This window comes from Rissa tridactyla, chromosome 13 (genome assembly GCF_028500815.1).
Source record: "Rissa tridactyla isolate bRisTri1 chromosome 13, bRisTri1.patW.cur.20221130, whole genome shotgun sequence".
Classification (NCBI taxonomy): domain Eukaryota; kingdom Metazoa; phylum Chordata; class Aves; order Charadriiformes; family Laridae; genus Rissa; species Rissa tridactyla.
In genome coordinates, this window is record NC_071478.1 from 12,541,284 (window position 1) to 12,553,460 (window position 12,177).

Genomic DNA, 12,177 nt, shown 5'->3' on the forward strand with positions numbered 1-12,177 from the left:
TTGTTCATAGTTAAGCTCATTTGGGATGACAGGAAAAACATTTTGGAGATGTGGAAAGGCCTGTGGCAGCACGGATGGACAAATAATGAAAATCTGATGCATTGTGCTGCAGTTAATGTGGCCAGATAGAACCCAAGAGGTCAGTCTGGGACAAGAGATCTCTGCACAGCTTTTGGAGGAGGCATGGATGACAAATGAGAGGGTGGTTGTTTCTTTGGTCTGGCTGGACCTCTCCCGGGGCACAGTCAGACACGCTTGGCCACTTCAGGATTGAATTCTTTGCCACCAAAGGGCTTGTATCAGTTGTGCAGTTCAGTGACTCCTGCTGGGGTTCAGTCTATCTCATCCTTACCCGTTACCGCTCTGCTGGAGGTGGGTTTCTGCTGGCCTGGTGAGCTGACCCAGTGAAACCTGGCAGCTGGCAGAAGGGGAACTAGGAGTGCTGGGGTGGAGGGACCACCTTGCAGCAGGAATGTGCTGGTGGATCTGCTCAGCCCATCTTTGCAGAACAGCACTGATTGCTCCCACCTTAGTGCCTTGTTAGCGGCGGGGATTTCTTCTGGCTTTTTCCAGTTGATCCAACAGATCCTCCTTTCTAAGCCTGGAGCGGGCAGAGGTGGCTAGTGGTGGTGGCTTCTTTGAGTCCTTGTGTGCCCGTGGCCCGCGGTGCTTTGCAGAGCTGACACCACGCAGGTAGTTTTCAACCCCGGGTCTGTGGTGACCTGCCTGCTGCCTACCCCGTGCTCCCCACCAGGAGCTGGGGTGCTGCTTTGCCTGGTGCAGGCGGCAGTCTCGACAATTACCTGGCAATAAGGGATTTGGGTTTTTTTTCAAAGGAGTCTTATTTTTTTGAGGAACAAATCAATCAGAGGAGGTCCAGACTGCTGCACAGTAGCAGGCTAGTACTAGCTGTTCACCTATTTTACACACAAGGGGCTCTTTCTAATAATTTGGGCTGCTTTTCAAATGCATTCTCCAAACAGCTCTTGCTCATTAGGCCAAAACATTTTTTTTCTCGCCTTTTACAGTAACTTTGAAGCCCAGAAGAGCTGGAGCTCGGATACAGCACTGTGTAACTTTGGGATCACAAGGCAGAAGCGCACCCCTTGCTCGGCGCCCGGTCCCTGCCGAGCTGTAGGGCACGACCCTCTTTTTTTTTGGCAATTCCGTGAGTGTAAATGACCCTTATGCTGTTAGATATTTTTGGCCAACTCACCCCCCGCCCCCAGGACGGGCCCTGGGCGGCGGGACGGCCCTTTCCCCGGCGCTCATTACCATAGCGCCCTCCCGGCACCCCCCGCGTGCCCCGCCGCCGTGTCCCCCCGCCTCCGGTAACCTTGCCTCCTTCGGTAACTTCCCCCAACACCGGCCCCGGCGGCAGCGCGGGGGGCGCGCGGCGGCGCGGGCCGGCGGAGACGCCAGGGTGCGCCGGCGCGCTCTGACCGCGGCGGCGGGGCGGTGGCGGCGGGCACCGGGAGGGGGGAGCTATTGGGCAGCTTTGCGCAGTGGCAGTATCGTAGCCTATGAGGTTAATCCGAGGCGCGATTATTGCTAGTTGAAAACTTTTCCCAATACCCCGCCATGACGACTTGAAATACAGTCGGCATTGGCAATTTTTGAGAGCCTCTTCGGAGGCTGGTTACACGTGGTTAACGGCAGATTAACGAGAGAGACCGCAGCACCAAGCTGGGTGGGCTCGGTCTTATCTCAAAGCAGGGTAGCGGAAAACGACTCGGGCTGGGCTGGGGCTCACCGCCGCGGGGGGACCCCAGGCGGGCGGGGTGTCCCTGTGACGGGCTGCCGCTGGGGGACCCTCTCATTCAGCGGGAGCTGCCTGGCTGACGTCACGCCTACTTTGCATACTCCTTCCCAGCAAGCTTCGCGGCCATCCCGCCATTTCAGCACGGAGGGGGGGGAAAACGGCGTACCCCCTCCCGCCGGGGGCGCGGGGGACGGGGCGGCGGCCGGGGACCGGTGCCAGGGAACCGCGGGGGGGGGCCGCGGGCGGGCAGGGGGGCTCGCCCCGACCTAAAGGGCGGCCCCAGGGCGAGGGGTGGCGGTGGCGGGAGGAGGTGGTCAGCTTTGCGCAGTGGCAGTATCGTAGCCAATGAGGTTAATCCGAGGCGCGATTATTGCTAATTGAAAACTTTTCCCAATACCCCGCCATGACGACTTGAAATATAGTCGGCATTGGCAATTTTTGACAGTCTCTACGGAGACTGAATTTTGGTGTGAAAAATAGATGGAAAACGGAAGAGTTTAACAAGCCTCGTGCAGGGTTGTGGTTGATCTTGTACCTTTAGGTGAAATACCGAGGTTTATACTGAGGAGATACAAGTTTTGTTCTCTCCCGTCGCTGCCGGTGCCTGCACTTGCCAAAAACATGGTTTAATAAATTGAGGGCGCGTTTGCATTAAAAGCTCCGTACTTGCCTTTTTCTATCAAAGCTGCTAAAGGAGGAAGCGGCCCGTGAAAATGGAAGTGGAGGGACTGGGGTACTGGAGAAGCATTGCTCGTGTGGCTCTCGCTGGGGCGGATCCCTTGAGGAGGATCTAGGTGGCTTAGGCAGCGAGGGGATGGCTGGCATTCCTGGAGCAAGTGAGGGGGACTGGCAGCCTGAATTGTGCTTGATTCCAGAAGTGCTCCAAAACCAATTAGGGAACAGCTTTCAGTGCACAGTACCATAACCTGCATTTTTTGTGGGTTTGATAATGTATATCTATTGGCATCATTGGCTTAAAAAACCCACACCATGCCCCCCCCCCCAAAAAAAAAGAAAAAAAAAAGAACAACCCAAAAAACCCCAAACCTCCTTTTTTTGTGAAAGGAACAAAAGAATCATAAGCCTTTACTCTGTAAAAAAAGCAGCTGCTGAGTTTGGTGTAAAATGCTACTTTATGTTAAGTAAACTCCATCCATTTCTAAGTTGCAGCTGTTGTCTTATTTAACACGAGTAGACCATGTGGAGGGAGACTAATGATCATCGCACACCAGCTCCCTGGGCTGAACCTCCGCCAGAGCTGGAAGCAGCTGCCCTCTGTCCCTTTGTATGAATTAGGGAGCTTATACTGCTGACAGGTTACCACTGAAGTTCTCTGTGGTCGTGTGTGCCATCCAGATGCTCTTACCCTGCTGGTAAGACCCTGAGCTAGGCAGCTGTTTTAAACTATAACTAGGCAGAGTAGAAAACTTAGTAGTGAACATTAATGTTCCATCTTTATCAGGTTTATTTGTAAGATTCAGCTGTGCTCTGCTGTTATACACCAAAGTGTGACCAAAGTGACAGTGAAATCTAGATTTCATTTTCCCTTCATTTGCACTTCATTGCTAGCAATATCAATTTGAAATCAAAACCTGAAGCATAGGGGTGCCATAACCCTTTTGTCAGAATAAGCCACACTGATAAACACCAAAAGCATATGTAGTTCACAGTGTGTAATACACTTCATGTAATTGCTTGATTTATATAAACTGTGTTGATAAGTATTGGTTTTATCACTTGATTGTTTCTCGTCTCTTCTGCCAAAACTGTCTGTGATAATACACTGGCATGGTGCTTTCATTCTGCATTGCAAAGTCATGTCCTACATTTTATGCTAGAAACCACGTTTGTTCGTTTTGCTGTAATAGATGCTTTCAACAAACGTGAAGTTGGACCTTGAATGGGGAAGTTGCACGTTGAGATTTACTGCCATTGCCGTAAGCCTAAAGCTCTGCTTGAATTTTTCTTTTATGCATTCACCTGAAGAAGGAGCTACATCCCCTTGCATCGATGTCCATGGGGCACAGCACAGAGGACACACACCGCAATGAAGTCATTGTCATCGCTCTGCAATTTCAAGTCACTCTCTGGAAAGTATACGGGTAAGCTCTAAACGTGCCTTAAATGTTAGAGTAGCTTCGTATCTGTTCTTCTCTGACATAGATTTAGTCTGCTGTAAATAACGGTGTCTTTCATAGGAGGTATTATGAAATGAGTTTGGGTAGCTCCTCTGTTTGGCAGGCAGTCTGAGATTACAGCCCTGAAGGGGACAGGCGGACAGTTAATCCATCCAGTCTGAGTGTCAAGTGTGTGGAGGTCAGTGGGTCAAGCAACAGCTATGGAGCTGGTATATAACTGGTAAATGATGCTTGGCAAGAGGGAAAGATGCCTTGAGCAAGCACTCTGAACACTTGGGTTGTGTGGAGCCAGGAGGTCCTGAAGTCTGACATTAGGTTGATATTGACTCATTGGCTGACTTTATTTCCAGCTCCCAGCCCTGTTTTCCATCTGTAAATGGGCACAATAACTCCTTGTCACACCTGTGAAAGATAAGTCGAGTCATAATGTGTCTTAGTCACAGGGCACAACATGAGAGGAAGCCCCATGTATTTCTCTGATGCATTACCTTCATTCCCTAGCGCTTCCCATCCGGCAGCAGTTATGAGGGATGTAGCTTCTCTTAGTGTCACTTCCCCCTCAGCCCCACCAGCAGCCTCTGGACACACTGTTCTGGTGGGAAAGAGTTTGCTGGAGGTGGCTGTCACCGGGGAACTGCAGCTGCTTCTGCTGGCAGCTGCATAAGAATGGCGGTTGAGCAGCAAGCAGGTGTTCGTGAGTCAGTGAGAGTTTCAGAGGCAAAAGCAAGTAGATGATGAACAAACAGGAGTTCCAGGTCGTTAAGAAGGACAGGAGAGGGTGAACGTTGTTTGAGTGAGTTTAGCTTGAGCCTACACCACTAAGCAGTTGTCTTAACAGCTTGGGTTTTAACCTGCGGCTACTCCTTAGGCTATGGTGGGAGGGGTAAGGGACAGACATTTTTAAGTAAGAAATGTTAGCATGTGAAAATGAATTCAGTTATGAACAGCACCTGGCTATGAGGAGTGGAATGTGAATAAGATTGGTTTTAAAAGCTGTATTACTAGAGGATAGAATCACTCATGTGACACTGCCTTTCCACCTCACTACCCTTTCATGGCAGCGCTGAAGCTGTAAGCAAAGCTTTAGAGGCAATGACTTGTCTTTTTTTTACACTGAGCAGCTTGGACACAACCTATTTCTTGTGGGCGCAACCTTAATTGATGCGCTGACATGTTAATTTCAGCCCTGAGACAGAGTAGAAACTGCCTTCTTGATTTGTGCTCACTTCCAGACTCCTAAAGGCCGCTGTAGGGAGCTGAAGGTAAGAATTGCATAGCAGGCTACAGTATGAACAGAGCGCAGTGGGCACTTCATTTATGCCGAGGGAAAAATACAACACAAGTGAAGTCAGATACTAGAAGAAACATACAGGTCCCAGGAAAGGACACGTTTCTGATGACCTTAGGTCCACCATGCTACTAGCAAATGCTAGTGCTTTATGTTGCTCCACCTGAGGGATCACATCCTAAAGTCATCACTGTACAGCCAGTGGTAGGTTTTGAGAAAATGTAACAATCCCTTCAAATAATATTTTAAATTTTGCTCAGGGACCAGTAAGGGGGGTGTCAGGCAAGATTCTTGGCACTGATGGTGAAGCACACGGTTTGTAGTTTATGTTTGTATTGTACTTAGATCTCGGTAAGAGTGTAATTTTCTGAGCAGTCCTAGATTTGGAGTTAAACCTGGAATGAATTTCCTGGAGGCCGTTGATTATTCGCAAGCATAGGCTGGGACTAGGGAGGGGATATTTCCCAGCCCCCCTAGTGATAGTTCTCATTATAGCGTGTCTTAACACAGGAAATAATGATGTCTGCTGAATTGTGTTAGCTGGGGAAATTGGGTGTGTTTGTGCCTAGAGAGTGAAAAATAAAGCATGGGAGATTGCTCGGGAGTGACCTCATGGTTGCTGTTTTTATGAAAATGCAATCCTGTAATCTCGTCTCAACAACACGACATGTGCTGTTCAGCTCTGAGAACATTCTCTGACTGCATAGTAATTTTGTAAGGAAAAGTGCTACCAGAGTCATGTTTCCTGAATCCTTAGCTTTTCCCACACTGATAGTTTTCAGTGTATCTCTCATCAGATTAGGAGCTGAGCGCTGGGGCTGAGCAACTGTTTTTCCTGCCATGTCGACTTGGCTGGAGTGCGATGGTGGAGTAAACACTCTGAGGAGGGTGGAGCTGCTCTGTGGTTCGGGCAAGGCCAAGGACTTTGGCGCATTGAAGTGTGGTTTAGGAGCGATTTGAAATGAAAAGAAAGTGGGAAATGGTGGTTCAAGACGCGCTATCACATGATAAATCCAGCAGGGCTGTTAGGGTTTTTAAACAGAGCAAAGAAGTGGTTGGTGGCTTCCCTTTCTGGTGGCAACGGCTTGTGGAAAATTGTTCAGGAAAGGTTTCACCTGCTCAGGCTTTCCCTGTGGATCGGGTGCATCTGGGATGCAGAAATGTCAATTTGTTTGAAGGCTTTTGGGGTGGGGAGTGTTGGTGTGCGGGGCTCCCCCCGGGCAGCAGCACCGCAGCCGAGCCCGGCCCGAATGCTGGAGGACCCAGGGAGGGTCCTGCTCCTCGGGTGAAGAGGGGACAGGGTCTGGGCAGCCTCGGAGCTGGGCGAGCTCGCAGGCCGGTGCCCCGGGCGGGCGGGCCGGCTTTGCCCTGGGGACGGAGCCCCGCAGCCAGGCCCGCGGGCGGGCGGGCGGTAGCTCTGGGCGCCGCGGTCCCCGCCCAGCGTTTCCCGGGGCGCTTTCCCCGTCCCGGGCCTGCGCATCGGTACCGGGGAAGGCGGTCCGCCGCGTCCCCCCGCCCGGGACCGGCCCGGCGGGGTGGCGGCTGCCGCCGCCAGGGGGCAGAGCCGGGCGGGCGCGGCGCGGCGGGGGCGCGCGCGGGCGGCGGGCGCGCGCGGGGGCGGGCCGGGAAAGTTGCGAGGCTGCGAGGCGGCGAGGCGGGCGGCGGCGGCACCGGGCACGGCGGCACCATGGACGACTTGGGTGAGTCCCGAGGCCCACTGCCTCCCCGCGGCTGGGGGAGGACACCGCCCTTCAGCGCCGCGGGCAGCCCCCGGCGGTGGCCGCGGCCACGCTGCGCCCCTCCGCGCCGTGGGGCTCGGGCCGGGCCTGCCGGCGCCCGGGGACGTGTCGCTCCCCGCGGACCGCGCAGGGCCTCCTGGCTCGCCGCGCCGCCGCCCGCCCCCGGGCCCCTCGGCTGCCCTGCCCTGGGGCCACCGACACCCGCCCCTGTCCGCGGTCCGGGCCGCCGGTGTTTGTCCCGGCTCTGCCCCGGCCGGGAAAGGCGACCTTCGCTCCCCTACCCCGGGAGCAACGTGGAGCGTGGTCGGGGATCAGCAGACACCTCCTCCCCTGCCGCTGCCGTAGCCTCTCGAGTCTGTTCTTGGGCGAGATCGGTAACTTTGCCTGGGTACGGAGTGATCACTGGGGAGCCCTCGGTGGTAAGCGGGGCACAGCCCCTGCCCAGCGGGCCACAGGGCTCCGAGCTCATCTTTCTCCTCCCATGGCTTCCCCCAGGTGTGCAAAACCTTCTGAAACTACGTAGCGGGAAAATGTCAGGCAACTGGTCTCACTGGAAAGATCTAGAGAGTTTGAGTTCCTTTGGTACCAAGCCGGAAAGGGGGTGGATCTACCAAAATCCCTTATGCTCTGTGAGACATTAGGGTGACTGAGTTCCGCTTATGAAACCGATTAAATCAGACACTGGGGAGGGGCTGCAGTCCATTACTTCCATCCTACCTTTAATAGAAACCAGACGTTCTGTTAAGATATGCTCCAGGAAAATTGCAGTTTATTACTGGACCTGGAAGCTCACATTACAGTGCTGGCATAAAGCTGGAGGTCACACCTTCAGAAAACAGACTCTGAATTGGGCTAATGATAACGCTTAAGGGGCAAGAAGTCCATCAGCTGCATGGCTTCCTGGTGAAAGGTGCACCATGAAGGATTTGTTCTTAGGGAGTGGAACCTTGACCCAGGTGAAGGAGCTGGTGGTGCAAACAGAATGAATTTCTACTGCATCTTCTTCTCACAGTTAATTGTTTCTTTAAGTGGAGACAAGTTCTGTTTACTGTCTCTCATGTCCCTCAGCCTGGTTATCTCTTGGAGATTTGGTGCTGCTCCTACTGCAAGTTTCTATCGTGTTCAGGAATGCGTTGCTAGTCAGAACAGGATTCACCCAGTCTGTGTATTGACTTGCTGAGTGGCCCTTCAAGGTGAGCATACAGATAGTGTTGTGTAGGGCCAGTTTGGTGTCTCATCGTTGTGCTCTTTAACAAATCACGGGAGCTGTACTGTGCCCACTGCAATTGTTGCACTCCTTGAGCAGCGGTAGTGTGACTTCCCAGTTGTCTGAATAGGCTACTGCAGTTTCAACATGTTTTTCCTTTCCTCCGTGGGAGGATTAGAGGTGACCTGCAAAAAAATTCTGAAAAAGATGTGAATTTGTGTCTGGTTTGTTCTTCTGAGGTGTTAAATGTGTTGGCACAACCAAAAGTTAAAAGTTGTGATCTGCTTTTTAAAATAGAACTCTTTATCTCAGCAACTTGATTTCATCAAGTCTTAATTACACCATGACTTTCTTAATTTTTGTGCAGTCTTCCAGACTGGACAGGATCTGATTATCTAACAGCAAGCAATTGAACAAAAGAAGTTGGATCTTTTCTCTCTCTGAGCTTTTCTTTGGTGTACAGAATTCACCACGGAAAGGCACACTAGCTATTTTCCGTCTGCAGATCATTGTTAGCCCCAAAATCACTCGCTTATTTTTCTAAAGCCCTTCACCTTGGGATGCATAAATAAGGGAACAATGCCGTGCTGAATCAACTCCCTTGAAATACGCCAAACTTTTGAACTGAAGTGAGAGTTGTTTGTTTTTCTTCCCTCATTATCTATGGGTGGATTATCTGAGTTGTGGATTAACTGTGCCATGGATACAGACGTCTGCACTGGCTCTGTCCAGAGTCAAGCTGGTCCGGCAGGGCGTGTTGGTTCGGGCTCGATGCCATGTGGACATAGCTGCACTGATTCCAGGGCCAGTTTTGTCCCAAAAGTAGTTTAGCGTTGAGCCTGAGCTAATACACCTTGCAGGTTCAAGAGTTGATGTCACGTAAAATCCACTTAGATATTTCCATACCATGCTTCTGAATCTGTGTGGTGCAGAAACGACTAGTGACTGATGGACCTTGCTGGGCATGAGGGGACACCTCGTAGAGCCAGTTGGTGTGTCTTGTTCTTAACTCCCTGAATTTATCAAAAATCTCCTGTCTCTTCATGGAGCTGGTGGAATTGATCAGTGTGGACTTGTGCACTGTAAAATGGAGGTCCAGAAGTATCTCAGTTTCATGCTGCTTGGGCTGGAGAGGTTATGAAACATCTGTGAGAATGGATTTGTATTGCTTTGGGGATTCATTTGGAGTTGAAAAAAACTTTGTTCCTTTTTTTTTCCCCACCAGTGTTGAAGAAGTGGTGTTACACAGCTCACACAGGAAACTCTTTCAGAACTCCGCAGCGGAACTCGTGCACCCCATTGAGCTGGGGGAGCCTCAGTGGCACAGGATGCTTAGTGCTGGGCCTGGGTATAAACTAGAATAGCACATTGTCGGAAGCGGGGAGGAGATGGTGAATTCTAGCAGCTGACCAGACTTGTCCAGATTGTCTTCCTCGATTCTCTCTAAGGAAGCTTATTTTGCGGATGTGCTTGGAGTTTGACAGGAAGCTTGCTGAATGAGTTTGCCATTCTGCGGTGTTGTAAATTGGCACAGAGACTAAAACTTTGTCCTAAAGAGTGAAAATCTTAACTCAGGGCTCTCACCTCTTGCAGTATGTTGTTGTTATATGCTGTGCTTCGAGCACGCAAGTGACCAACTGCCATATTTGCTTCAGACAATTTGAGATATTGAATTAGATGTTGAACTATTCTCAGTTCTGTTGGTGCTACCTTCTCCAAGTAGTATGTGTGAACAGATCCATTAGGATCTGCTGTCTGCAGAAGAAAAAACCTAATTCATGTAGTGTCATGTATTTTTATGGTGAGAGGAGTAGGAGAAAGGAAACTTTACATTTCCTTTAGTCAGATACTATTTGATTTTTAACTTTGAATTTTTTTTACAGCCTTTTTCAGAAAGTGGTTGTTTGCAAACACTACTGTAAAACCTTTTATTTGTTTTCTTTTTTTTTTTTTGAGCTTTGGTAACTCCAAACAGAAATGATGTTGCTTTTAGAAGCTTTCTTTTGATGGCTTTGAAATTCTCACTTTTCTACTGCTTGGTTTTGTGGTGGTGTTTTTTTTTAAAAAAAAAAAAAGACTTCAGATTTTTTTAGCTGTATTTTGCAATCAAAACCAACACAGCATTCATGAGCTTGTAAAAGATGTTTTACAAAGAAGTTACTTCTGTTTAGTAAGAACGTATTTATGACTGTTTTAGTTGTGCATGTAAATTATACTGTAAACCTCTTATTTTAGGTGTGCTTGCTCGCTTCTGGAAGGATTTTTCTTTAGCAGAAGGTTTGCCTGGCAATGTGGCTTCAAAATTCTGAGCACAAAGGTTCAGTGGCACAAAAGATTTTACTTTAAGGGTTGTTTCCCTCTGTTTTAGAAACCCTAATCCACCTTCTCTTCAGGGCTTAATCCTCTCAAGAGTGACTTTAAAGGGAGCGACCTTGCCATTGATTTTTCATGGGAGTGTGGAGGGGATGCATGTGTTTCCATCTGTCATCTCTCCTAACATTTGGAAAATTGTTGTGCTCTGCAGGGCTATGCTGTCCGTCCCTCTTGTGAGGGGCATGCTGGCCTGTTTCTGACTCAGTTCCCCCAGTTTGAAAGTCATATGCAGTGGGTTTTGGTCTCATTTGACCGAAAATTTAGTGTGAAATTGCTTATGGTTAGCTACGCCCAGGAAATGGTATTAGGGGGAAACACTGGTAAAGTAATTTGGTCCCTTGGCTTTCTACTGGCTTAGGTTTCTGAGTCATTGCTGCTGCTGGGTGAGAAGACCGTAAACAGAACTAATACTCTGCACAATGGGGTTCTGACTTGTTTCAGCTTCTTAGCTGTTCTGACCCCTCGTAAAACAGGGACTTCATTGTCCTGAGCAACTCAGACAGGGAGTCCTCTGCCTCAAGCAGTGTGCGATGCAGAGAGAGGCTTCTTTTCTTGTTGCTCTATTTCCACGGAAAGGCTGGACTCTGTGCTGTCTTTAGCTCCTTTGTCCCTTGCTGGGAGAGGTCAACTTCTCCCAAGTGTTCAGCTGCCCTCCTGGTTAAAATTGATCCTCCGACACCATCTCTACCACTAGAGAAAGAAATGGGTAACTTCTCATACATCTTTAATTCTGTCTCTCTACTTGTTCTTCTTTTCCCAGGGACTTCAATTTCTCCAGACCCTTTTTTCCTCACCTTTTTCCCCTTGAAGTGTATTTATTAAATGAAACAACTTGTGAAACTACAGAAATGACAGATAAAATTCTAAAGTCTGGCAGCAGAACAAGCAATAACAATGCACTTCGACTTAAATCAGAGTTGTTTTTCTGATCTACTGCTAAACAGACATATATAAATTCCTTAAGTTAAATCTGCAACTAAGGGGGGGAAAGCCTCTCCATGGCCACAAAACAAATCTGTTTGAATCAGTGTAATGTGTTAGTTGTGATACCCAGAATCTACTGCAACTTTGGAGAAAGCAAGAACAGAGTCTGAATTCAGTTGTGTTGCGCTAGTGGAAAATCAGTGCGAATGAATAGGATCTCTGGTCCCAGTTTCCTGCTCTGCGTCTCGGACTGCGTCTCCCTCCCTTTGTGTACTGATCTTCTGTGTCCCTTTTTGTCTGATGCGGAAGCTGTTAATGAAGATGCTCTTCTGCTCCAGCTGCCTGAGAGTGAGACATTGTCTGTGGGAAGCTTCCCTGGGCTATGACAAGATGATGAGGTTTAGGGAATGCGTTTCTTGCTCACTTTAGCCTGTCCTAACTAACTTAGGTTTAATAACAAGCCTTGGAAGTACAGGTTGTCATGACTACTAGGCTATTATATTTTAAAATGCTAGGTAGGGAACTGTGGAGGCCTTCAGGTCCTGTTCTTTTAGCATTTGTAAAATCTCACCTCACATCTCATCCAGTTTCAGATCCAGCTTCCCCATCTCTTGTATGCTTGCTGCGCACTTAGTGAGTATCAGGCTCCAGGGTGAATTGCTGATCTTTTGGAAAACCAGCCCTTTCCCCCAAATTGAACAAATAATTTGCTGTTGGATCAATAAGCTGAACTGTCTTGCTCTGTT

The 12,177-nt window shown here is 49.4% G+C and overlaps 1 protein-coding gene and 2 non-coding genes across 6 annotated transcripts in view; all 3 read left to right on the plus strand.

The window, feature by feature from the left end:
* The first annotated feature begins 1,494 nt into the window (after positions 1-1,494).
* LOC128917318 (U4 spliceosomal RNA) lies at positions 1,495-1,635 on the plus strand. The gene has a single exon (XR_008469253.1). It is a non-coding gene; the product is annotated as a U4 spliceosomal RNA (small nuclear RNA).
* Positions 1,636-2,078: 443 nt separating this feature from the next.
* On the plus strand, positions 2,079-2,219 carry LOC128917317 (U4 spliceosomal RNA). The gene has a single exon (XR_008469252.1). It is a non-coding gene; the product is annotated as a U4 spliceosomal RNA (small nuclear RNA).
* Positions 2,220-3,765: 1,546 nt separating this feature from the next.
* The window catches only part of PXN (paxillin), a 50,565-nt gene continuing 42,153 nt past the window's right edge, over positions 3,766-12,177 (plus strand). For 2 of the 4 annotated variants that reach the window (XM_054219642.1, XM_054219645.1), the window contains exon 1: positions 3,795-3,864. In XM_054219642.1, the coding sequence (XP_054075617.1) occupies positions 3,810-3,864 (55 nt within the window). In that variant the 5' untranslated portion in view covers positions 3,795-3,809. Of the gene's footprint in view, positions 3,865-6,811; positions 6,889-12,177 lie in introns of those variants that run through there. The other 2 variants (XM_054219644.1, XM_054219643.1) reach the window with 2 other exon arrangements.